The sequence below is a fragment of the Hippocampus comes genome, unplaced genomic scaffold (genome assembly GCF_001891065.2).
Source record: "Hippocampus comes isolate QL1 unplaced genomic scaffold, H_comes_QL1_v1.1 scaffold319, whole genome shotgun sequence".
NCBI classification, from domain to species: domain Eukaryota; kingdom Metazoa; phylum Chordata; class Actinopteri; order Syngnathiformes; family Syngnathidae; genus Hippocampus; species Hippocampus comes.
In genome coordinates, this window is record NW_017806090.1 from 721,935 (window position 1) to 747,841 (window position 25,907).

At 43.1% G+C, this 25,907-nt stretch overlaps 2 protein-coding genes across 7 annotated transcripts in view; one reads left to right on the forward strand and one right to left on the reverse strand.

Moving 5' to 3' along the window:
• lrrk2 (leucine-rich repeat kinase 2) overlaps positions 1-8,190 on the forward strand; it is a 37,898-nt gene extending 29,708 nt beyond the window's left edge. For all 3 annotated transcript variants that reach the window (XM_019894767.1, XM_019894765.1, XM_019894766.1), the window contains 17 exons: positions 34-180; positions 823-1,014; positions 1,092-1,238; positions 1,636-1,748; positions 1,819-2,009; positions 2,380-2,540; positions 2,611-2,781; positions 2,870-2,970; positions 3,045-3,230; positions 4,645-4,838; positions 4,928-5,000; positions 5,118-5,305; positions 6,104-6,250; positions 6,545-6,789; positions 7,109-7,177; positions 7,260-7,395; positions 7,487-8,190. In XM_019894767.1, the coding sequence (XP_019750326.1) occupies positions 34-180; positions 823-1,014; positions 1,092-1,238; positions 1,636-1,748; positions 1,819-2,009; positions 2,380-2,540; positions 2,611-2,781; positions 2,870-2,970; positions 3,045-3,230; positions 4,645-4,838; positions 4,928-5,000; positions 5,118-5,305; positions 6,104-6,250; positions 6,545-6,789; positions 7,109-7,177; positions 7,260-7,387 (2,453 nt within the window). In that variant the 3' untranslated portion in view covers positions 7,388-7,395; positions 7,487-8,190. The remainder of the gene's footprint in view (positions 1-33; positions 181-822; positions 1,015-1,091; positions 1,239-1,635; positions 1,749-1,818; positions 2,010-2,379; positions 2,541-2,610; positions 2,782-2,869; positions 2,971-3,044; positions 3,231-4,644; positions 4,839-4,927; positions 5,001-5,117; positions 5,306-6,103; positions 6,251-6,544; positions 6,790-7,108; positions 7,178-7,259; positions 7,396-7,486) is intronic.
• A 1,964-nt stretch (positions 8,191-10,154) lies between these two features.
• slc6a15 (solute carrier family 6 member 15) lies at positions 10,155-24,805 on the reverse strand. 4 transcript variants are annotated; one of them, XM_019894770.1, is made up of 11 exons: positions 24,103-24,805; positions 20,346-20,503; positions 20,013-20,139; positions 19,746-19,927; positions 15,165-15,275; positions 13,678-13,919; positions 12,535-12,727; positions 11,723-11,915; positions 11,451-11,610; positions 10,910-11,072; positions 10,155-10,586 (listed from the first exon to the last, which is right to left on the reverse strand). In XM_019894770.1, exons 1-11 carry the CDS (start codon positions 24,407-24,409, stop codon positions 10,197-10,199), a joined length of 2,226 nt encoding a protein of 741 aa, XP_019750329.1. In that variant the 5' UTR covers positions 24,410-24,805; the 3' UTR covers positions 10,155-10,196. The 4 variants fall into 4 exon arrangements, with proteins under 4 accessions (XP_019750329.1, XP_019750327.1, XP_019750331.1 ...); XM_019894768.1 differs by having other exon boundaries at positions 19,746-19,933; XM_019894772.1 differs by having other exon boundaries at positions 19,746-19,921; positions 24,103-24,804.
• Positions 24,806-25,907: the final 1,102 nt, after the last annotated feature.

Here is a 25,907-nt window from a genome sequence, read left to right on the forward strand (position 1 = left end):
GCGTGTGTGTGCGTGTGCGTGTGTTTTTCCCAGAGAAAGTGTGTCCACCTGAAAAAGTGTGCTGGAACCGAGGCGTGCACCTCAGCTGGTCGGCCGAGGCCTACTGCCTGGTGGAGGCAACGTGGCGGCAGGAAGAAGTCTCCAGCGTGCTACGGATCACCGTGCCGTCCTCGCGCAAAGGTATGCGGCGGCCCCGTCACCAGCCAATCCGTCGCATGGAGACACAAGAGCGTTCACGTTACCCAACTCCACCGTGTGGCTGTTAGTCTTGTTGAGTTTGAGATATTTCTTTCAGAAATACATGTTTTTATGTTTTTTTACTATTCGGGAGGAACAAGAACTATTGTGATCGTGTGTGGTTTTTTTGGGGGGGTGGGGGGTGGAATGTATTTATATTTTATTTATGGTTTGTCCCTTTTTTTTTTTTTTTTTTTTTTTTAGAAAGCCATTTAATAAAATACAGAATTATAAATATATAGCTAGCAGCAAGAAATTTTGTTAGTTTTGTTTTGTTTTTTGTTTTTGCTGAAAATTAAATGAAAGGGATAATAAACTCATGAATTTTATTTCTCCCCAAAACAAGATTTTATCAAGTCTTTATGCAAAGTAGGAAAAAAAATTTAAACGCAAAACTTGATTTACATGTGATTTTTTTTTTTTTTTAATTTCATTTTTTTTCTTCCCACATTTTGTTTTGTCCTCTCTTTCCAAAATGTGTTTCATATTGAATGCAAAGTAGTGATTTTTTTTTTCTTCTGTTGCAAGATTATTCTCGTGATGATGAACATGATTGTGGGAGTCACTGTTTCACTTTGCCGCCAGGCCGGGTGCTCCTGGGCCAGTTGGTGGACCAGGTGGACTCCCTGCTTGAGGAGTGGTTCCCGGGCCTGCTGAGCACGGACGTGCATGGCAGCGGCGAGGCGCTCCTGAAGAAGTGGGCTCTCTACAGCTTCCAGGACGGACACGAGTGGAGCAAGATGCTGCTGGAGGATCTCTTCACCCACTTCGACCAGGGTGCGGCCAGCACGGATATTGAAACGTGTTAAAAATCGCGATGACCGAGTGTAAGAAATGCTTGTGTGGGTCTTCAGACTTTCTTCTGGTGAACCCCGAGGACCCTCGCTGCACCGTTCCCATCTCTCAGGTTGCTCCGGATGCGGTCCTTAGCGACCAGCCGGCTTGGACCATCCTGGACAGTGACGAGCTGCACGTGGACCTCTCCAAAGTCAACCTCCTCGGTGAGGAAAGCGATGTGTTAAGACGAACAATCGTGTCAATAATGAGTAGGATTTTTTTTTTCTTGAAAATTTTTTTTGATTTTTTTATTTTTTAACCATTTCGGGGATAGTGGTTCCTACAGCGGACAGTTTATCATGTTATCGGGTTACAGGGTGCATGAAAGTGTTAATGTCCCCAAGTGGTTTATTTTCTTCTACTGCACTTAAATTTGATGATATATTATATGGCATAGATATATTTTCTGTCAACATCTACTTTGAGTTTAAATTCAATAAAATCTTAACCCCCTGACTCTAACCCTAGCTGATAAAAATATTTCTTTCGGTATTGTCAAGAGTAATTTTTTGGGGAACAAAGACGACTTAAGTAAGAGCATCGCATGTGTTGAACTGACAGGGGACGGCGGCTTTGGCACGGTGTACCGAGGCGTCTACAAGAACGAGGAGGTGGCTGTCAAGTTATTCAACAAGCATGCCTCAGAACTTTACATCTACAGACTCCTCCGACAGGTAAACGCGCCGTGATTACGCGGCGTCACATCACCTGACGTTCACCATTCTCCAACCAATCCTCCTCCAGGAGCTGGTGGTGCTGGCTCGCCTGCGCCACCCCAGCCTGGTGGGCCTGCTGGCGGCCAGCTCGGCTCCGCACGTCCTTGTGATGGAGCTGGCCATGCGGGGCTCACTTGACTCCTTGTTCCAGCACAAGAAAGGAAGCCTAAATTTGAAGCTCAAGCACAGGATCGCGCTGCACGTGGCCGACGGATTACGGTATGCCGCCGTGTTCCGCTTCTTCTTGACGGACGCTTTCACGTGAAGACCGTGATGGACGATTTGCTACAATTTAACTGAATGGAAGTTGCACTACAACGCTGGATTGCTAAAAGTACACAAAGTTTCATGAAAATCAAATTTTGCTTGGTTGAAGTATTCAGATTTTTGGGGTAGTTTATCAAAGCCGTACCAGCGATTGAGTTGTCAATGTTTGCTGCCATCTACTGGTGGTTTTGCCTCATTACCACTCTTCTCATACTTGACACTTTTTTGTCCTGAACGTTTGACTGTTAAAAAAAAAACATGAAAATACGTCTTTGCCACTGAGTGAGTCAATCTCGCATGGCGGTCCGCTGTCTTCCGTCAGGTACCTCCACTCGGCCATGATCATCTACCGCGACCTGAAGCCCCACAACGTGCTCCTGTTCAACCTCAAGACGGACGCAGACGTCATCGCCAAGATCACCGACTACGGCATTGCTCAATATTGCTGCAGCATGGGGGTCCGCAGCTCGGAGGGCACGCCAGGTCGGCTAACAAAAAAGACCAAAAAAGACAAATCCGAGCACTGGAGGCTCATTGCAAAGCTATCGTACAGGTTTCCGCGCACCAGAGGTCGCCAGAGGGAACGCGACGTACAACCAGCAGGCCGACGTCTTCTCGTTCGGCCTCCTCCTGTACGACCTGCTGACGGGCGGCGAGCGCATCTGTGACGGCGTCAAGTTCCCCAGCGAGTTTGACGAGGTGGCCGTGCAGGGCAAGCTGCCAGGTAAAAAATAAACAAATACTGTCAGCAAGCCCATTTGCGAAGCATCATTCCAGCTGTACGCTGAACAGCATCGATATTGCTTGTGTAGATCCGGTGAAGCACTACGGTTGCTCGCCTTGGCCTGGCTTCCAAGCCCTGATGAAGGACTGTCTAAACGTTTATCCTCATGATCGACCAACATCCACGCAGGTGAGGACCTCTCGAAACCCTGGAACGAGGGATTCACTGTCCCAACATTTGCAACGGTTGTGTGTTGCGGTCAGGCGTTTGCCCGGCTCAACTCGGGGGAGATGTTGTGTCTGATGAGGGAGCTGCCGCTGCCCAGGCCCGTACATGCCGAGTGCGTGGCCGTAAGCGCTGGCACGGCCTGGCTGGGAGGAGGTCGCAGCACCCAGAGGACGGGAACCGTCACCGCCGTGGACCTGGACTCCAACCGGGTCACCACGCAGGTAATCTACACACACACACTCACGTGTGCACACCTCAGCAACTATTGGATTGACTGCAAATGTTTTGCCTTCCTTGGGCTTTTTATATTCTTTTTTTGTTAATTGTAGGCAAAGTGGAAACGTGATGAGAAGTTTAGAGCAGGAAATGAATCGTATTCTAACATTGGAAAGGGTCTGGCTGCCTAAAATGTGGCGTTTAAATCTTTGTCATCTCAGGGGATATCTGAAACTATATCTCTTTCATTTGAATGCGTTTATCTTTTTATTCCTTTTTATTTCATTCATTCTTGTAATTTTTATTTTTTTTGATACATTTTGTTCATTTTCTGCTACTTTTTAGATTTGTTTTTCTTTTATTCTTTCTTTTTTATTCTTTTCATGTCTTTCTACTTTTTATTTATTTAGCCACTTAATGCAGTTTTACACTTTTATCATTTTTTTTCTTTCTGATCTATTTTTATTTCTTACATTATGTATTGATTGTCCTTCATTTATTTTATATTAATATTTCATTGATGTATTTGGGTTTATACATTTTTTTATGTTTGTTTTTTATTTTCTATCATATGCAATTGAATTTATTTTCTTTCCTATTTTTGATTTTATGTAATTATGTATTTTGTGACACATTTGTTTTACTTTTATTTTTCATTTTGTATTTTTAATGGATTTATTCATTTTATTATTATTTTTTCCTAGTTTTATAAGATTTTTATTTTTTCATTTTGTTTTCTTTATTTTCAGTGATTTTTTTTTGGACATTGTTCTTTTTCCTTTTTTTCTTTCAATTTTCCTTTTTCTTAATTTCTTCTATTGTCTTTAAGTTATATATACAACATAAGGAACACGCCAGCCTCTCTCTATGATCATATATAAGCGGTCGTGGGAAGTTGCAAATTTCATTCTTTGTGTTTTCGCTGACCGGTCAGGAGCTCCTTGCGCACTTTGAAGGAGTCGATGGCAATTGAATTTATTTTCTTTCCTATTTTTGATTTTATGTAATTATGTATTTTGTGACACATTTGTTTTACTTTTATTTTTCATTTTGTATTTTTAATGGATTTATTCATTTTATTATTATTTTTTCCTAGTTTTATAAGATTTTTATTTTTTCATTTTGTTTTCTTTATTTTCAGTGATTTTTTTTTGGACATTGTTCTTTTTCCTTTTTTTCTTTCAATTTTCCTTTTTCTTAATTTCTTCTATTGTCTTTAAGTTATATAATTATTTTAAAATATTTCTTTTTACTATGTTCTATATTTTTTTCATTTATTCCCTTAGAATAAATAAATAAATGAATCTCCACAATTGTGACCATGACCACAGAACAGGGAATGGCGCTCATCCCGATGGATTATCATCTATTTATTGCAAGCTTTTCTTCAACTTTAACAAAAGAAACTTGTCCAATCAGGAGATTGACAGCAGTCCCATCCTGTGCCTGGTGGCGGTCCAGATTCCCGGCGAGGCTTCCGATTGGATGGTCGGGGGCACACAATCGGGCTCTCTGGTGGTCTTCAGCGGCGTGGATCCGTCCACGTGGTATCGCTTGAAAAATGTCTCAGATGCCGTCACCTCGCTGTACTTTCACGTAAACCCCCCACGCCTGTAAGTGCCCACAAAACGGACATCAAAACCCGGCTAATTTTGAACATTGGGCTGCCCAAGATGAGAATTTTTCATTTTTTATTTTTTAGGCAACGAAAGAACTACTTGCTCGTTGGCACTGCAGATGGCCTTCTCGCCATCTATGAAGATTCCGCCCTCAAGGTTTGAACACCAATCCCAATTTTGGCTGCACTGCCTGTAACATTTCCACCATCTTGTAACATTCCACTTCTTTCCCCATGTGACATACTGGCTCTGTTCTCGTAACATTTCGCTTAGGAGTTTGGTCAGCCGGTGAAATCGGTGGTCCTGGGCACCGTCAACACTCCCGTGGTGTGCTTGGGCACATCGTCGTACTCTCTGGACCGCCGCTGCGTTTGGGCCGGCTGCGGCACCAGGATCCTGTCCTTCAGTGCCGACTACACTGTGAGCCGGAACATCGACACCCGGAACACCGTACCACTCCCGTAAGTCTACAAAACTCCACACACACAAATTCTGTGGATGGAATCTGTGTCCAGATGTAGGATGTAAAAGTACAAACTTGTCCAAAAAATACTCATGTAAAATAAATCCATGTACCATAATTTCACAGAAATAAAATGCACCGCTCTGTTCCCCTTATTAACGTCGTTCAAAGATTTTTATGTCTTTGCTTTTAAATGTCTTCTACTCTTGTGTTTGTCAATGCCTTTGAATGTTGTACTTTTAATTTTGTGAAGCACGTTGAGTTACCTTGCGTATTGAAATGCACGATATCACTAAAGCTGCCTTGCGTCAAGATATTCTGACCCACACTAGCGACTTTGCCAGCTAGAACATCACATTTGAGTCATCCTGGTTTGTTCAAAAAATGATGAGTATGAACTGCAAGTGTGTCATGCTGTCACCATTAAAGTGTGCCGTCATTTTCGCTAATCAAACCGCTTTTGGAAAGAAGTCCAACCACTCTTGCTCTTGGTTAGTTGCTTAGCGGCTAGTTGCTAGCTACCAGCCGCTAACATTGGGAACGGGCGCCACATTCTACAATGGCTGCGGAATTAATTCTTTTTTTGTGATGCAATTGAAATTGATTTTAGGAAGGCATTGTGTTAATTTGGGAGGCAAGAGTTTGTGATGTACAATTTAAATTTATACTGGGCTCAACAGTCTCAAAAAAAAAAAAAAATTACAGTACTTTAGTATTTGTACTTTGTCCCCCCCCCCCCCCCCCCCCCCCCCCCTCCCCATCACGGTCCAGTGTAACGATACCTGTGGTTCCGTAGGCTTCGCCCCAGCGCCGAGGCCAACGTGTGGCGCATGGCGGTGGATAAGTACGTGTACCTCAGCAAAGCCGGCATGGCCACCGTCGAGGTTTGGGACAAGTGGAGCGAGCGCATGGTGGAATGCATTGACTGTGCACAAATCATCAGGTAACGCGAGCGAGAAGGGATGACCCATCCAAGAAGAACAAAACTGTTGATTTTAATCACATGACCGTCAACAACGAGAAAACCAATTGATTTGAATCTGTGACCTCTAGCACCATCTAGTGGATGCATAACGCAACCACAGCCACTATTGCAGCTTCTATTCAATGCGCCTTATAATGCGTTGCGCCTTATATATGAAAACACTTTTAAAGTAGGCCAAGTGCGCCCACGCTGAAATCTCGATCCCTATTGATTTTGAACCCTAAGAGCGCCTCGTCTCTGTTCTCCTCACAGACAGGAGTGCAGCGCCGATGGAGGAGGCCCCTCCGGTGTTGCAGACGTACCCGTCGACAGCTCCCCGTCTTGGGCCCGGTGGGCGCGGGTCAAGTCCCTGCTGGTTGGGCAGGATTCGGCCACGCTGTGGGTGGGCACCCGAGGCGGCCACCTGCTGCTTCTGGAGCTGGGCAACAAGCACCACGCGCTGCGAGTCATCCCGCCGAGATGCCACTCGCTACGAGGCATCGCGTCGGCGTTCATTGGTGGATCTCATTCTTAGAATTATTGATCATTGACTCGTATGTTATTCTGTACCAAAAAGTCGCTTTTCCCCAAATTCCAAAATTTTCAGATTGTTTACGTTTACCTTCTCCTTCCACATCATTCCGACTTCACATTGTTCAGCTCATCCAGGACATCTTGGGAACTCTTTTTTTTTTAATTCCTTGACAGCCCCACAAAAAAATCCCAAATGTTGAGACTTTGAAGAATCTAAATTATCAAACAGATAATGTATTGATGAACATTTATATTGTGGACCAAATATTTCCATCAATATTTCTTTCATCTCCTTCTTCACAGAGACGCTAAACTGTAAGAATGCGGTGCTGGTGTTGGGCAGAACACTCCCGCAGGACAAGAGCGAGTGGGGTGGGTGAGGGTGCATGACTCTTGCCAGGATTTCCATGTGGACTCCTGTTCAGTTCAGTGCGCTTGTTTTGTGCGCCCCCAGACGCTCAGTCGGTGTTGATGGTGTGGAACGCCACGCTGCCCTCTGAGGTCAAAGACTTGAACAAACACAGTGAGAGGAGAGAACACATTGCGGCCAGGATGAGAGAACAGCTACACAACTATGACTGAACGCAAAGGTTGACTAATGTCTTATTTTCAACGTTATAAATATGTATATGTAAAATTACAATGTGTCTAAATATAACTTTTTTTTTTTCTGATTTTCAGAACGTTGGCGGCAAAGGGATAAAGATGACCTCAGTGCTTTCTTGAATGAAAGAGGAACCTTAAATTCAGAACAAATGGATAATTGTAATGTTGAGGAGTCACGCTGGAGCAAACGAAGAGATTTTTAAAGGGACACAAGTGTTCTACATCAGGGCCCACGAGCAACATTAGCATAGCTACTACACAAAAGCCAACCACTGGCTTAAAAAAAACAAAAAAAAACGCATTAGCCACAATGCTAATGACATCAGCTGTTTCAGGTCATGCTAACACCCCTCAAATGATTGACTGAATAAACACAAGACGGTTTTTACTGAAATGGTTCGTTCCTGTCTATGGTTTGCATCACTTTTTGCCAAGTGTAAAAATACATTTGCAACAGTTTTAATAATTTAATTGAATGAGGCCAGACTAAGGAGTGGCCGCAATATTCATTTCTTCAAATGCTAAAATATAATGTTAAATGTCACTTTATTATTTTTATTCTTTGCATACCGGTTTAAAGTCCCAGATTTATGGTCATCATCAAAGTCAGCAGAGACCTGGAATCTTGTTTCGGGGTCATATTTCATGTTTAATGTCGAGGAAGAGGAAGGGGAAAAATACATTTCTCTGCCACATGTTTTCAAGCCATTTCATGGATAAAAACAAAACTATTTACAAGGACGAGGACTCGGCCCTCACAAACACGTTAGTAAAAAAAACAAAACGATGACGTTAATAATAATGATTTGATGACTGAACCTTTAAAACATTCATCAAAACAAAGCAGATAAATATATTTATATTTACAGAATACTGTAACTATACAAACATGGCGTATTCTATAAATGACGATGCAGTGTAGGCACTCGTTTGCCTCGAACGATCGTGGAACTTTTTGCGTGTACACACGCGCGCGCGCACCTTCTTGCTGCTTCTTCACGTAGGCTCGGTGGCACGTCCACCTTTATTGCTCACACTTCCTTCTTCAGCAGCAAGGAGGGATCCAAAGATCGAGTAAGTGAGGGTGGAAGGGGGCGGGGCCAAGGGAAAATTCACACGTTCACCAGAGACTTCATTAGGTACACCTGTTAATGCATTTCAATACAAAATTGTTTGTAGTTATGTTTTTTTTTAACTATCGCTTCAATTCATGACATCAAATTGACAAAGTAACGGCAGAACTCAAATGCGCTCATCTCGGCCTTTCCCCCAGTAAATTTTAATCAAGATTTGGGCTTGGCGACTCTTGTCCCGTGGGCCGTATTCGGCCCGCGAGAGCATTAAATTCAACCCGCCATACAATTCTAAAAACTAAGAGGAAAAGAGTTTCTCACTGATAATACATGGTGAATATTAAAATTTTTGAAGCAATATTATATATTTTCATTTCATCAAAACGGCGAAAAATAATGGAACATGAATGTAATATGAAGCGCGGTTCGTCAGGATGACAATTTGATCGAGATAAAAGGTGGGAAACTCATGCAAATTTTCAACGTTTTCAATCAAAATCATGTTTTTTGTTTTTTTTTTTTTACATCATCTCATCAAGTTGTATCGATAACAGATCTGAAAAACGCTCATCAAAGCCGTCAATATGACATTGATTGTCGCAATTTCATTAGTTTGATGGGTAACTTACGGTCCAAAGGCCATCACATGGCCGTGAAGCATTTGATGCAAATCTAAAATCCGAGAAAAATTGTTGGAAAAACATTGCACTCGAGAATGCTGTCCATACTGCATTTAAGTACTGCATTTGGCCGACGGCTACATGGGCAAACTAAGAGATCCGTCCATTAGTTCGCTGAGTCTGATTTGCACTAATTCCTTGCAAATTCTACTTTCGCAAATTCACCTTCTTGTCGATTTTTTTTGGGGGGGGGGGCAGCTATCCTTCATTCATGACTGTGCATTTTCTGAAATGCGAAATTCCTGTCCAGTAGGAAATTGCATTTTGTCGCCACCTTGTGGCGTTTTGGTGCTAAGGAACGAATGTAGAACGATGGAGGCGCTTTTCCATTCGACCTGTCAACCCTGTTTAATAGAAAAGTAGTGCTTCTGTGCCGACTTAGGGCATCTTGAGGCAAAAGTAGAACTTTGGTGACGTCTCATTGGTATCTTGGCTCTAAGGAACTATGTTGAAGTAAGAGGAGGACATTCTATTCGAAAAGTCTAATAGAAAAGGAGTGCATTGGTGTCATCTTAGTGTCAAAAAGCTATGTTCAAGTGAGTGCTATTATGAGATATCAAAGCCCTGTCCAATGGACAAATTGTGCTTTGGCGTCAATGTATAGCATCTAACAGGCAGGCAAAGTGCCGTCGAATAGAAAAGTTGACCTTTTGGAGCCACCTTGTAGCAGCTTGGTACCAAGGAACTGTGTTGAAGTCAGGGGAGGAGCTTTCATTGGACAAGCTAAAGGCCTAATACAAAAGTAGACCTTTGGTGCCATCTTGTAACATTTAAAGGCAATTATAACGCTTTTTGGGAGTGGGAGTGGCGTCAGTTAACTTGACGGTTTTCTGCTATTCCCGGCAGGGCTATGGTGTACCTAATGAAGTGACCCGTGTTGGGTGAGTGTACATTCCCGCCCCTTGGTTTGTTGTTTGAACATGTTCAGGTTCAGAGACGACGAAGAAATGATAAGAAATAAAGCAGCTAGGCTGTTGAACAAGGAGTATGCGGTACACACACGGATGACTAGACGGGAAGAAGGGGGCCACTCTACAAGTCTGACTCGGGCATGTCCGGCACGTCGGCCATCAGGTAGCCGATGCCGTAGCGACCATTGGGTGCGGCGTCGGACTCGGGACCCCCGCCGCCGCTCTGCTTGCGGTAGATGCCGTTGGCGGGCATGGGCGAGGGCGCCTCGCTCGGTGTGGTCTTGGCGTGAAGGAGGCTGGCGGCGTCGTCGCCTTCGCCGGCTGCGCCAGCGCTCTCCTTGATGATGTGGCCCTTCTTGTAGGACACGGTCGAGATGCCGCCGGCGCCGTCGTCGATCACGTTGAAGTAGCGCAGCATAAAGACCACCGGCACGGGCAACACCGCCACCACCACAAGGGAGATACACAAAGCCACACCCCACGGAGGGAAGCCCACCAGCTTCTCCCGAGCCTGCACCGCAGACCACACTTAGCGTTAATACGGAAGAGGAACGCTGGGAAACAAGCATTGAGGCAACATAAGGTACTGTATTGCACACACACACACACACACACACACACACACACACACACACACACACACACACACACACACACACACAGATTAAACACACACACACACACAGACGGTCACACTGCTCAGTAGCCGGCAGTAATGATTTTTTTTTTTTTTGTCAAAAATTGCGCATGTTGGATGGATGACAATTTCCCAATTTTGGGGACAGATTGTGAATTGATGACAACGCGGTGAACGCAGGCAACGAGGCTCCCGACCTGCTCCTGGTTCCAGGCACTGTAACTGGGCGGCGTCATGATGAGCTGGACGAAGCTGGAGCCGAGCAGCACCAGCAGCAGCGTGGGAGTGATGAACTTCCACATGTAGTAGTAGAAGCGGTACGGCTTGAAGCCCAGCATGTCCTCCAGGTCCGCAAAAAACCTGACAGGACCACACCACAGGTGAGCTCGTACTCCAGGTAGCAAAAAAAAAAAAATACCAAGCTAACAGCTCACCCTAAGCGGACGAATACACGTTTTCTTCACGTTAAAAATCTTTGGATATAGGAATTATTTGATCACTGTCAATAAACCCGACGGAAATAAAGTACAGTAAACCCTCTCACCTTAAAATATATTTTATCAAATAACTGGCTGATGAAAAATGATTCATAATTTTCGGATTCAATGAGATCAAAATACCGCACAACCATCTGTCCGTCTGTTTTTAAAATGATACGTGCCCCTCGAGCACGTTCAAGCTTTGCCCAACATGGTTCTACTTTTTAAAAACTTGCGAATCAGTGAAGCCCGTCCGTACTTGTCGATGCCGTAGAACCAGGCGATGGCCAAGTTCTCCAGGATGACCACGATGAGCAGCGGCAGCGTGGCCGAGTAGTCATCGAACATGGTCACAAAGTAGTTGCCCGAACGCTGCACGAACACCAGGCCGAGGGAGAAGGCCAGCACGCAGCAGCCCACTGTACCACGAGAGAGAAGGTCACAACATAAGGAACACGCCAGCCTCTCGCTGTGATCATACATAAGCGGTCGTGGGAAGTTGCAAATTTCATTCTTTGTGTTTTCGCTGACCGGTCAGGAGCTCCTTGCGCACTTTGAAGGTGTCGATGAGCGGCGTGAGGATGCCCTCGATGGTGCCGAACATGCTGCCCAGGCCCAAGTTGATCAGCATGAGGAAGAACATGACGGACCAGAAGGGAGAGGCCGGGAAATGCGTCATGGCCTCGGTGAAGGCAATGAACGCCAGGCCTGTGCCCTGCACTGCCTGGTGGAGGGAGGGAGTGAGGGCAGATTGCGGGTGGGTAACCCCCAGTGGATGCTTGGCACTTACTCCCAAAATTAACATTTTGCTACTTTTCTTAGAAAAATGCAACTTTTTCATGAAAAATATTATAGTTTCTCGTAAAAAAAAAAATCAAGTTTTCCCACATATTTTCCATCCAGCCAGCCAGTTACAGATCCGATTATCCTCATTTAGGGTCGCGGTCATGCTAGAGCCTATCCCAGCTGACTTCAAGCAACCCTGAACTAATTCCCAGCCAATCGCAGGGCTCACAGAGACGAACAACCATCCGCGCTCACACTCGCGCACCAAGGGACAATTCAGAGTGTTCAATCAGCCTGCCATGCATGTTTTTTTTTTTGGAATGTGGGAGGAAACCAGAGTACCCGGAGAAAACCCGGAGAACATGCAAACTCCACACAGGAAGGCCGGAGCCGGAATTGAACCCTGCGCCTCTCCACCGCGAGGGAACAAAACAATACTACTAATGTTGTAATGTTTTATGCACACAAAAATCTGACGTTATTCTCCTAATTTTCCAACATTTCTTTTAAAGTAACGTATTAACGGACATGGATACCGTTGCCGTTTATGTGCATACCTTGTTGAGCTCGTCCTCGATGTGGCAGGAGTCCAGTCCCAGTTTGTCAAAGTTGCCCTCCTTGACGCCTCTGATGATCTCGATCATCTGATGGTAGTCATCCACGCTCACTTTGTGACTGAGGTTGATGTGGTTGGGGATCAGGTTGGCCTCGATACCGTTGCCCAGCAGAGCCGCAATCTTTCTGCCGTTGCTACAAAAATTGAATACAAGAATTTTTACGCGGAAAAACGTGCGGGGTTGGAAATGATCTGTTTTAAGATGAATCAAAACGATCGCCGATGTTTCCTAAAACCAAACACAGACCTCAAGTATGACGATTTGATTAGATTTTTTTATTTATCGCCTGTCGGTACAGCTCGATTTCCGGTTTGAGGGGTTACCGTGGGTTTAAAAAGTCAAAGTTTCAATTCCCGCGAATACTGGGTATCACCAGTAACGAGCTCTGCATAAGCCACCTCGATAAAGTGAATTACCTCCAATTATCTTTTTTTTTTTTCACCTTTTCAGTGAGCAGAGAGGGGAGGGGTGAGCAGTTAGCCACGGAGGAGGAGGAGGAGGGGCTGAGCACTTCAAACACGGATGCCTTTTTGCTCCTTGTGAGGATAAGTCATACATCTAACGAATGGATGGGTGATGAATGGACATTGTCCTAAACAGACAAAAACAAAAATGGTCCCACAGCGATTACGAGTTAGGGCAAAATAGCTCCCCAGGGATGGGACACTGTGACTCACTATGAAGAATGTTAACATCTAGTTATTGATTTATTTACATGGTACATGTGTGTTATGTACCAAAATATTGTTGATTTTGTTTCCATATAAAATAAAATTATGTTTGATGGGGAAGACAAATGCTATTTCAATTTGCTCAAATGTTTCAAAAAAGGCCCTTTTATGGCTATTATTTTTTGATAACGTGACACTGCCATATTTTTGCTCACGGTTATATCGTCAGATTCTAATATTGGCCCATGGCTAGTTGTCTCATTGTAGTACTACCAGTACTACCAGACCTGTTTGTTCCACCATCTTGCGTTATCCTAAATGTCACACTTTTCCTTATTTGACTTCCTTGTGACTCTGCTTGACTTTTGAGAAATCCTAATTCTTCAACAAACACGAGGAGGCGACGACTCACTCCGCCACACATTGGCCGTTCATGATGTTGGCCTTGAAGCCGAGGACGGCGAACACCACCAGGGTGGCCAGCACCGACGTGAAGAAGTTAATGAAGGACACCAGCACGGCGTCAAAGTGGCAGTTGTTGTCACGCTTGTTGTAGCTGGAGAAGGCGATGACACCGCCGAAGCCCAAACCCAGCGCGAAGAACACCTGCGTGGCCGCCTCGCGCCACACCTTGGCTTCCAGCATGATCTCCAGCTGGTACACACACACACACACACACACACACACACACACACACACACAAACGAACGGGAATGGTGAGCTAGCTCATGTTATCAAATGAAGTTCTAATGCTATAAGAATCAAGAAAAATATTTAAAATAAACAATCTGGCAAACTCTCATATAATTAGACAACCTTAAATTGTCCCATGATGGGGTTGTGTCTCTTTTAGCAGGAGGATTAAGGCCGTGAGAAATGAGAATAAATGAAGTCAAATATGAAGAGAATTTTTTAAATTCTTGAAAAAAAAATTGAATTTATTCTTGTTAAGTTTTTATCCCAAACTGTAAATTTATTTTTGAAAGATGTTGACTTTATTCTTGTAAGAAAATAAGTTTTTTTTTCTTAAAAAAATAATAAACAACAATTGTAATTTCAACCAGATTTTTTTTTTATTCCAAAATTCAACTTTATTTCTAGAAATTAATGCCTTCATTCTTATAAAATTAGTACTCCCCCCACCTCAAAAAATACAATTCTACTCCCTTAAAAATGTACACATAAATTCTCATAGAATCAATTCATTTTTCCTCAAAAAAAAAGATAATTTTCTCTGGGGTGAAAAATTTTTTTTTTTCTAACGCCATGTCGTATTAAAAAAAAAAACTGGAATATTTGACCGTATTAAAAAATAAAATAACTAACAAACTGGCCACTATTATTTCAACTTTCTTTTTTCTAATTCAAGCAGTGGTAAGAAATGTGCCCATGTGAAGAATTTTACTTTTATTGAACTATTTATTTTTATTTAGAACGCTTTTGTTTGCGGTTGACTGATCCGAATGCATGGCGTTGTCGGGTACTATGTGTCCACAAGAGGGCGACAGAGCTCTATGGCAACGGTCTTCGCCAGGCCCTCTTGAGTGATTTATGTTGAAACTATTCTTGTTTCCATGGCAATGGAAGCTGCTGCAGAACACACAGCCTTGGAAGGTGACTGGTGTGTTATTGTTGAGATGTCAGCCAATCAAAGCACACCGATCTTTTTTTTTTTTCTTCTCCAGACAGTTTTTTTTTCCTTCTCTTTCCAGACTGGCTTATTTGATGTACTGTGTCTTTTGGTACTTAAAGAAACATCATTTTTAAAAATTGTTCTTTATTTCTATAAATAGATTCTTTGATCATTTTCTCTGGGAAACTTCCAAGTGTGACTTTTTGTTGAACTAAAAAAAAAAAAAACGTCGGAGAACAGACATTGACTGCAAGACTGTGCCGTACCTTGGGCGTGAACATGTGTCGAATCCCGTCCATGGAGCCCTCCAGGAGTAGCGAGCGTACCAGGAAGCAGATCAGCACCACATAAGGGAACAGCGAGCTGAAGTACATCACCTGGCAGAGCAAGCACAGCAAAGGTTAAAAAAATAAAAATAATAAAAAATGCGGGTAAGCGATGATACTGAGAGTGACAAAGCGATTCAAACTCCGCCCCAAGCAGGATTCCACAGATTACCAAAGTGAATGATCTCCTCCCAGAGTTTGGATTCATAAGAACTGGGTTGATAATCACAATTTCGGGTGTATACAATCGTCAGGTCCGTGTTGTGCAAATTTTCGCAAGTTATGCTAAGTTCGTTACTTTAGCAAGTGCCACGATTTACGTCAGTAAATAGGACTTACATAACATTCTTGTGCAGTCCTTTAACTTGTTTCTGATAACATTTATTGTGTAAGTGCTGATTAATGTGCCTCATGCAGCTGCTGAATCGAACAAATAAAGTCACTTGCAATCTAACTTTGTGACCTTTCAAGGCAAGTACCGTATTTTACGCACAGTAAGGCACACCTAAAAGGAAGCTATTTTCTCAAAAGCCGAAAATGCACTTTATAATCCAATGCGCATTCTACATGGATCAATATTCTGATATCTTGGACATAGTATTATAAATGTTCTGTAAAGTGCTTCGTTGCGAAAGCGCAATATAAATAAAGCGGTATTGTATTGTATTGCATTTAGCTCTATCTACTGGCTACATAACGCAACTGCAGCCACTATCGTAGTTTTTATTCCATGTGCCTTATAATGTGGTGTGTCCAACATATGAAAATAGTTTTAAAATAGGCCATTCATTGAAGGTGCCTTTTATAATCCAAAGCGCTTTATAGTGCGGAAAATACGGTAATCTGTAAATGGCTAAATTCCTTTTTAAAGGTTTAAACGCATCATTCTGGCAAGGTAACTGTGGCTGCACTGTTGAAAAGTGAGGCTGAATTTTCCAAAACTGGAGAGAGTACAACTGCACTAAAACAAAGTCACCGAATTTAGCTGAAATGCTCCAACCACGCACAATAACGAAAACTCAAATGTTTCATAATCTCGCATCTCCCATCTGTCTAGAATCCACGCTTCGGATTTATTAATCAAGACAAAATCCCTCGGATGAGTTAGATTTCTTTTTTTTTTTTTTTTTTTTTTAAAGGAGCCCTGCTTAAATTATTCTTCTTGACCAAACCATCCTGCCCCCTGTGCTAACCCCCCCATGCACACTCCAATCCCCCTGCCCATCTCTGAAAATCAAGCCAAGCTAAAAGAGCGCGTGTAACCATGGCAACCAGATCCCTTTCACGCCCACCCACGCTCAAACAAGGATATTCCTTGCAAAAAAAAAAAAAAAAAAAAAGGTCTTTGTGCACACTGGAGGAAGAAAAGCTCCATTAATATTCTTTTGTGCTCACCCTTGCAAGACGCCTCGTGGGGCTTCTCCAAGGGACAGTTTGGACTCATATCTACCCCAAAATCTGTCTAGACACACCAGGGAAAACATCCACGTAAATTCTGGATATTTTAAGGATTATTTCCATCCACCGTTTGTTGCCCAATTACTGCAGTGACAGCACTAAAATAGACGAGAGTGGCGACGGAAGATAGTGTCTTGACAATGGCATTGGCTATCGGCGACATTTCAAGCCGCCGAAGCAAAATGGGGACGGTCTGGCGCGACAAATCAAGATGGCAGAGATTTCAGGACCTCCGCTGTTGAGGGCATCCATCTTGTTTTGTCTCAACCTTCCCCTTTGGATAGTGGGACAAAAAGCTAGACGGCCGTCGCGAATAAACAGCAGATAATGGCAACGCCAAGACAGTCGTCTTGGCAGAGACAACAGCGAACTTAAGCGTCAAGTCCTCTTCCTCACCTTAACTGCTGTTGACTTACTTGACACTTAACATCGATTCGTTCTCGGGTCATTCTGAAGCGAGCAGCCAAATGTCATCAAAATACGTGACGTCTGTATTCTAAATTCTATTCATATTAAAATTGCATCATTCGGTCCGTGATGTCACGCCCAGATCAAGAATAACTGATAATGATGAATTCTGGTCTTCACCTTAAACTACCAAACCAAACGTCGTCGAAATACATTCAAAATCCAATCAAATTTTGATAACTGATTCACTGACCGATTAATTATTTTATTTTATTTTTTTTAAATGAATGAAATAACTTGTGGGCGGCCCGGTGGTCCAGTGGCTAGCGCGTCGACCTCACAGTGCAGAGCTATCCCGGTTCAATGCCAGCTCCGGCCTCCCTGTGTGGAGTTTTGCATGTTCGGGCCTGCGTGGGTTTTCTCTGGGTACTCCGGTTTCCTCCCACATTCCAAAAACATGCATGGCAGGCTGATTGAACACTCAAAATTGTCCTTAGGTGTGAGTACGAGCGTGGATGGTTGTTCGTCTCTGTGTGTGCCCTCCAATTGGCTGGGAACCGGTTCAGGGTGTCCCCCGCCTACTGTCCGAAGACAGCTGGGATAGGCTCCAGCACCCCCCACGACCCTTGTGAGGATAAAATGGATCGAAGAATGAATGAATGAATGAATAACTTGTTATGGGTCCATTAAAGCTTACAACAAAAAAGGTGAAAATGATTCGTGACACATAAGGTGCATCATTAGCGTCGTCGAGGCGTGACGCAAGAAGATGGGATCAAACCAAATCCAAATGTCAAAAGCATCAAAGCTTTCCTCGTGTAAGATGAAATGCTGCGTCCATTTTTTTTCCAATTAGCTCCGGCTTGACCCCCGAATGTCCGGCAGCTAATACTTGTCACATGACAAACAATGGAATGATTAAAAAGGGAGGTATGCTAAAGTCTTAATCCATCCGGATGCGAGTCTCGTTACTGTCAGCTTTTGATGCTGGAGGTCAGCGTGGGGAGATAAGCTGAAGTATCGAATCCCTCCAGGAAAATCACATGAGCGACCAAGGATGACACTTCTTAACATCTTTTTATGCTCCCACCACGGAATTTGACCACTTGATTCTCTCCCTCTCTCTCTCTTTTTTTCATCTAACCAGTTCATTCTCATAGCCTTGCATCTTTTTACAAAAATACATTCGCAACATTATCCTTTTGTCTTCTTTTTTTTAAGCACTGTATTTTCCGCACTACGAGGCGCACCTAAAAGCATGTCCATGTTCTCAAAAGCCGACAGTACGCCTTATAATCCGATGCTTATCAGTTCATTCTCATAGCGTTGCATTTTTTTTTTTTTACAAAAATACATTCGCAACATTATCCTTTTGTCTTCTTTTTTTTAATCACTGTATTTTCCGCACTACGAGGCGAACCTAAAAGCATGTCAATGTTCTCAAAAGCCGACCGTGCGCCTTATAATCCGATGCGCCTTATATACGGATCAATATTCTGATTTCTTGGACGTCTTATTTTAAATGTTCTGTAAAGCGCTTTGTTACGGCTGCAGCGATTGTGAAAGCTCGATATAAATAAAGCTGTATTGTATTGTATTCCCTTTAGCGTAGCTCCATCTAGTGGATCCACAATGCAACCGCAGCCACCAGTGCAGTTACTATTCTGTGTCTTGTAATGCGGTGCACCGTCAATATGAAAACAGTTTTAAAATAGGCCATTGGTTGAAGGTGCACCTTATACTCCAAAGTGCCTTATAGCGCGGAAAATACGGTAATTCTTTTATTTTCTATTACCGTTACAGCCTGACACTCAGAAGATGACAATTTCATTCGCTGTTAAATTACTACTTTATGGTCGTAACATGTCTTGCCATGATTAACATTGTCACTTTTTTTTTTCCCACAATACAGTCACATCTTCAATGTAACAGAAGGGGAAAAAAAACATCCTGTTCATGGCATCTTTAGTCTGCAACTTTATCATTGTAACTTTTTCCTTGATAAAATTAGGGCTTCATTCACGTCAACTTATTTCTTACAATATTACAATTTTCTTTTTTTTTTTTTTTTCAATATTTGGACGTAACGTAGCATTAATTTTTTATTTTTTTGTGAGTAAGTTTTGGACTGTTCTTGCAATACTGTAACTTTAACCATACAGCATTGCTGTTTTCGGCACTATGCAGTAAAAACTTCATTTTGTTCTCGGTCAATTATAACTTCATTGAATAACATTGCAACTTTTCACTTTTTTCTTTGTTTTGAATGACGGGTCCGTTGCAACTTTTTAGGTTAATCTGACCCACCCCCCCCCAACACTGCAAACATTAATTTCACACCCTTGCATCTTTTTTTTTTTTTTTTTGCTTGGTTTTTTGTTTTTTTTTTTTGCTATTGCAATTGCAAACTGAGCATAAATGAGCAATCCAAGCGCGTGTTTGCTGACAAGGCATCCATACAGTTCGCGCTTTGTAAGCTTTTCCACCCTACTGTAAGCTAACGGGGGTGTGAGAGGATTTCCCAAACACTTTGGCAAGAATTGGCCTTTTGTTTTATGAACGCCATTCCCAATATCCAATACGACATTTAACCTGGCTATGTGGGCCGAGACCTTTCCCCCAGTTCCCTCGAAGAACAAGAGATGACAAGCATACCTTCCCGGAAGACTGGATGCCCTTAATCATGGCCAGGCAGACCATAGACCAGGCGGCCAGCAGGCACAGCGTCATCTTCCAGTTAAGTCCTCCGCTCTCTGAAATCTTGTCGGAGATGTCCAGGGCCTCGCGGTACCAGTAGTAGGTGGTGGCCGAACTCTTCTCACACTCAGGCACCACAACAGTACCAAAAACCAAAAAGTATCTTTGTAATGTCATTTATTCTCAAAACATGACATTTTTCCACGTGTCATTTATCTAGCTTACATGTGCTGTTCCTGTTCTTGGCCAGCGGACACTGGTGCCACGGCAGCGGTTGCTGGAAGGATTGCGAGAAGTAGAAGAGGCTCCAGCTGATGATGACATTGTAGTAGAGAGCCACGAAGAAACACACCTGCACAGAGCGTGTATTATTGGTGGGGGGGGAGGGGCTTTAGAGAGGCCAGGCGTCAGCATCCCGTATGCGTCTATGTATACTGAGCTAATAATGAGTACTAGCTATTTTTTTCCTCCTTTTGTGAGCCGCAAAAGGGAGCCCTTTAAAACTTTTAAACTGTTTGGATTTTAACCAGCATGCCATGGGGAGAGCGCGGGACTCACCACGCAGCTCGCGAAGCCGATACCCCCCAGTCGAGGGCTGATGTAGTTCCACACGCCGATGCTGCCCCGACGGATGCGCTGACCGACTGCCAGCTCCAGGAAGAAAAGCGGGATGCCAATCAACACGAGCAGGATCAAGTAGGGCACCAGGTACGCTCCTAATAACAGATGCGGGACACATTGTTAAAAAAAAAAAAAAAAAAGCCAATACAGTAGAGATGCAACGATTAATCGACTAATCAGCAACTAATTTACGAACAAATGAATCAAAAATGAATGAATGAATACTTTAAGAGACCGAAAATTTTCTTGACTGTCTATTTCACAGATGTCAAAGTCAAGGCCCGAGGGCCAGATCTGGTCCGCCACACCCTTTTATGTGGCTCGCAAAAGCAAATCAAGCATGTTAAGTTCCATGATGCTTGTTAAAGCGTGAACCAAAATTTCATATTGCCATATGTAATCTGCAATAACAGTCAATTGTAAAAATAGTTATTGATCAATTTGTTGTGCGCTGTGAATGTAATATGTGGAGGGGATGAAACATTTATATGGTTTCCTAAAATTCATAACAGCCTTCCAAGGGAAATCATAACTACAATGTGACCTGCGACAAAAACGAGTTTGACACCCCCGCTCTATTTGATTAGATTTTTTTTTTTTTTTTTTTTGAATAAAGGGATTGTAATTAATTTTGAACCCTTTTAGGGACAGCGGGTACTACAGTTGACATCTTAGGTTACATGGTGCACGAAAGGGTTAAAATACAATTCATCCATTTAATCGACAAATTACTCGATTAAAATAATTGTTAGTCGCGGCTTTATGAGAGTGTACTTTTCGAGGTACCGAGATCTAAGCGGAGGTTCAGAAGGGATTGAGCCTTTTCCGTTGCTGGTCCCTCTCTTTGGAATGACTTCCCACTGAATGTTCAGGAAGCAATGAAATACATTGGATTTTTTTTTTTTGGGGTTGTTTAAAAAAAAAAAAAATGCTGTTAAACTTCCAACAAAATGAGGGAAGTTGTAGTGGAAATTTGACATTTAACAATGTTGACCTGTATCTTAAAATTAACTGCTAACTTGTATCACACATCCTGCTATCAGTAAGTGTTACTACGCAAGTTCGTTGCTGCCTCAAGGTTGCGCGCCAGACTTTAATCTCTCCCAAGAAGAAAAAAAAATGGTCTAAGAAGGGCCGCGCCCCACTGCTTGGGGAGTCGCTCCATCATCGATCTGTAAATTGTTGAAAAGACTTTCGTTGTCTTGGTTTCCCTGGACAAGACATGCCCCCAACACCCCAAATAAAACCCACCTACAACAAAATTTTAATCAACGAACAGTTGAATCTGAGGGAGGCCCGCTGTATTTGATCTCTTTAGGTTATGCAAGAAACATCATAGTTGGCAGCCGTCTGCAAGAGCTCGTCAAGCTTCCAGCTTGAGGTTCATCTCAATAAATTAGAATGATTTTATTTATCTTTGAAGTTCACTTCAAAAAGCGAAACTCAAACAAATTATGAGTGAGATATTTCATTCTTCCTTTTATGTCATTGTCATAATTATAGCTCACAGCTCAGGAGAACCAAATTCTACTTCACATCTCGACAAATGTAAATGAATTGAACCACAAAAAAGACATACAGTATTACCGGATTCAATTTTCGACAGGCTTTATCAGTTGCTCGTAAGGGACGCCACCCTTCTCAAACAGGATTACCACACAGGCATAATTCCCGTGATGCAAGTGTCTGTCCTCGAGGTGGCTTCATCAAATAACAGCAGTCGGGAAGAAGTGGAAAGTCGGTCACAGTCCAGCTTTTGGCGCACTTCCGCCTGCGCTCGAAAAATCAGTTGAAGCGGCGTTGCGTCACGCCTTTCAAAACTACATGATGCAAGTGCACAATTTTGGTCCTTTTTCGAACTCACTCATGCACACAAAATCATTGTTTTGATTTCTTTTTAGGTACGCGTCACTGCCTTGCGCAATCTGACCACGTGCGTAGTGTATGACGGTTAGTTTAATCCTTGTCCAAATGAGAGTTTGGTTTATTATTTCTCCCCAGCAGGATGTTCTTTAAGTTTCAATGCCCCTCCTTGGTGTAACACTTACGTGCATGGAAGCTTAACAATTAGATCATCTTATTCTGTTTCATTCCAGGGAGAGGGGCGGAGATATTAATCAGCTTGAAATCCACACCCACCTCCCAGGTGGTCTCCCATTGTCTTCCCAAGAGCAAACATTCTGACCGTAGCACCTTTTTATCTTTCCAAAAGCACAAAGCCATCTGCATTGGGTTGTACAGTAAGGAATCGCGACTGTCCTCCGAAAGTGTTGTTAATTTACAAGAATTGGTGGAGCCATTTGTGAAGGTCGAGAGGCATTCAACCACTACAATGGACCCTTATGTCTGTTGCCATCCACTGCCATTATTTTTCATGCCTTAAGACTAACAAAAACACTTGAAAAAAAGTCAAAAAATCTTGATGTAGGTTATCATTATTTATCCCCAAAAGGGTGATGTTTGAGAACATGTATGCTACATTTTGCTTGTTTCACAGACTCCCTTTCTTGTCGTCAACCGGCAGCTGAATCACTCAATGACAAAGCCTAAAGTTGAGTACAGTAGACGCTGAATCCTTTTTCCACTCAGGCCTGCGCATTCTTAAAGCGACAGTACCACACGACTCGCGGCACCCAAGAAAGGAAATTTGTATCTTTTAGTAGTTGAAAGCTAAGAAGTACGCTGAGGTTTCTGGTGTGTGTGTGTGTTGGCGATGGGTCTGCTTTGGGTCCCAGATGTGTCATTTTAATCCAATTACACGTGAACACAACGGGGCGACCAGAGCTGTTTAAAACAGGCCTGACTCTCTGGGCGCCTCATGGGGAACGACCTGACTCACCGCATGATGAGTGTGCCGGGCACCTCACTGTATAAAAGTAAAACACTAACGTCATATGAGGAAATTGTGCCGAGAATAAAGTCATAGTGCTGTGACGCTTTCTGGCGTTTTGGTGTGAGTTGGGTCTTACGACTTCTACGACGATGATGAATAAAGTTCTCGTTAATTAATGCGAAGAACTACGAGTGTCCGATACATTTTTGAAGCCGGTTCAGGTTCGACGACATGCCAATGACAGGTTATTCATATTATGGGGGTAAACTTTAACAAAAGGCATTGAATAAAGCAGGGGTGTCAAACTCATTTTTGTCGCGGGTCTCATCGTCGGCCCGGTTTCCCTCAGAGGGCCATGATGACTGTGAAACCGTATAAATGTTTAAACACCTCCTCGTATTATTACATATACAGTACACATTTAATAGATAACCAATTTTGAAATCAAAAGTCAAGGAGGGTAGTTTATTCCACCGTTGTTTAAGTTTCTGTAATTATGTAAAACAAGAAAATAGTTGCAGGAGCTCAACATGATTATTACATATGACAATTTGAAATTTGCTACAGATTTTAGCATGCGTCATGGAAGTTGACCTGATTGATTTGCTTTTGTCGGCCCAATAAAATGATCTGGCGGGCCAGATCTGGCCCCCGGGCCTTGAGTTTGACACCTGCGGTATAAAGTATGAAGTTGACGAAACAACTTTGAGGATATGTTGCAATTTATGTCAAAGCCCCCCAGAACATAAACATGGACACACGACACTTGTGTGGCTCCCTGGACAATAAACATGGAGGCACACAACATTGTGCAGCTACCATGACAGAATCTACTGGAGCACTAACGGTCATTTCACTCACCGCCGCCATTTTTCTGGCACAGGTAGGGGAACCTCCAGACGTTGCCGAGGCCTACGGAGAAGCCCACCTGGGCCAGGATGTACTGCAATTTGCTGTTCCAGGCCGGCCGCTCCTCCTCCTCCTCGTCGCCGTCGGAGCCACCTTCCTCCACGTCGCGCTCCTTGCCGTCGGCGTCATGGCCGCCAATGATCAACGAGCTCTTCTTGAAGGAATCGTCGCAGGGGTCCTCGTTGGAAAGCAGGTCCCGGGCCGACTCTGTGACATCGTCGTCAAGCTCTCTCTTGACGGCTTTGCTGTTTTTGGGCATTTGATAACGCAAACGAGGGCGAGGGCTGCCACGTGTTTAGTGTCGTTGGGTTACGGTAGCTCAATTGTCCCGCCTTCAACTTTTCAGTTTGTTTGAGTCCGTCTCGATTTCAGGAAAGGCGCTTAAAGAAGCTTAGTTTAGTTCGTCATTATCACCAGATCTGTGTAGCACAATGGAGAAATTCATCAGTAAATCACACAAACAATTGAAAAAAAAAAAAAAGCACAAGCAAAGTTTTCTCGCAACCACAAGAGAACCTCTTTGCTGTACAAAGAAAATTTTTGAAGAAATATTGTGGCCAAACATACTTAAACATTTGAAACATAGGGTAAACATACTGCATTTTCATTTTCGGGCTGGAATGAATGCATTTCCATTCATTCCAATGAGAAACATCGATATCGATAAAGATGTATTGTATTGTAACAGCAGTGCCAAAGAAATAGTCTTCGCAAGTCATTTTATCGTCATTTGTGTTGCTCTTGGCTCAGCAGCACAAAGTATTGTGGTCGATGTAGTTCACAATGCTGTGTTCGTCTGAAATGTTTTTGGACGGAGATATGCTGCCTTTATAGTTGTAACATGACGACAACGATGATATCGTGGCAATTCTATTATCGCCGTTATCTTTCCATCCTTACTTTACAATAAATCCATGAACACATGACTTCATTAGAAATGAAGTTAAATAAGGAGTTTTGAAGTGCGGAGGTTAAATTCACCCCCCCCAAAATTTTGTTTTTTGCCCCTGTAATGGGCAGCATTTTTCACAGCCCCGTTTTGTTCAGCGGAGATGGCGGCGCTGTTGGACAGTCTGCTTTGGTGCGGCTGGATGGATGGCTGGCTTGGGGAGCCGATGATGAGGAGAGAGGAATGTATATTTGGAACTGTGAGTCGCCGCTTGGAATTGAAACGGATTTACATGGAACAGGAGAAATGAACCAATCTCTTTTTTCGTCTACAGCTTCTTTGTTTACTTTCAAATTTAGCTTGTAGCAGACGTGTGCACATTTTGAGCATGACGTCTCTGATCCACTGATGAAAGCACACATTCTCTCTTCTTTCATCTAGAACTGCTTCAAACAACCAAGCGTGTAAGGGAAACGTGGTTAACATTGCACGACTGTCCGTGTTTTTATGTCGTGTTGTGTTTATTATTTTATTTTTTGTGAAATATTTTATAAAGCGCTTTGTTACAGCTACAGCTGTCGTGAAAGCGCTATATAAATCATGATCCAATAATATTGTATTGTATCATTTGTCCAAGGGTTGTCTTTACCCCCCTTCCGCCCCATGACCACCACCACACCCACCCCGTCAAAATGCCTCTCAACTGACTACAAGCAACAATGAGGCCATTTTTAAAACATGACACTGATCATTTTAAAGGCAATCTTTTTTTTTTTATCTTCTCACACTATGCAGGTATAGCTAAAAATTTGCCTGATGGCGTCTGATTGTTAGGGGGGGGGGGGGACCCAAGGGGGGGGACGACGCC

What these genes read in the sequence shown, in the direction of transcription:
- slc6a15 (XM_019894768.1), bottom strand. Translation starts at nt 24,409, where the DNA reads ATGCCCAAAAACAGCAAAGCCGTCAAGAGAGAGCTTGACGACGATGTC. An exon ending in TCGGCTTCGCGAGCTGCGTG is followed by an intron (nt 20,140 to 20,345) that starts GTGAGTCCCGCG and finishes CGCTCTGTGCAG; the next exon opens with GTGTGTTTCTTCGTGGCTCT. An exon ending in TGGTTCTACGGCATCGACAA is followed by an intron (nt 11,073 to 11,450) that starts GTACGGACGGGC and finishes TGGTCCTGTCAG; the next exon opens with GTTTTTTGCGGACCTGGAGG.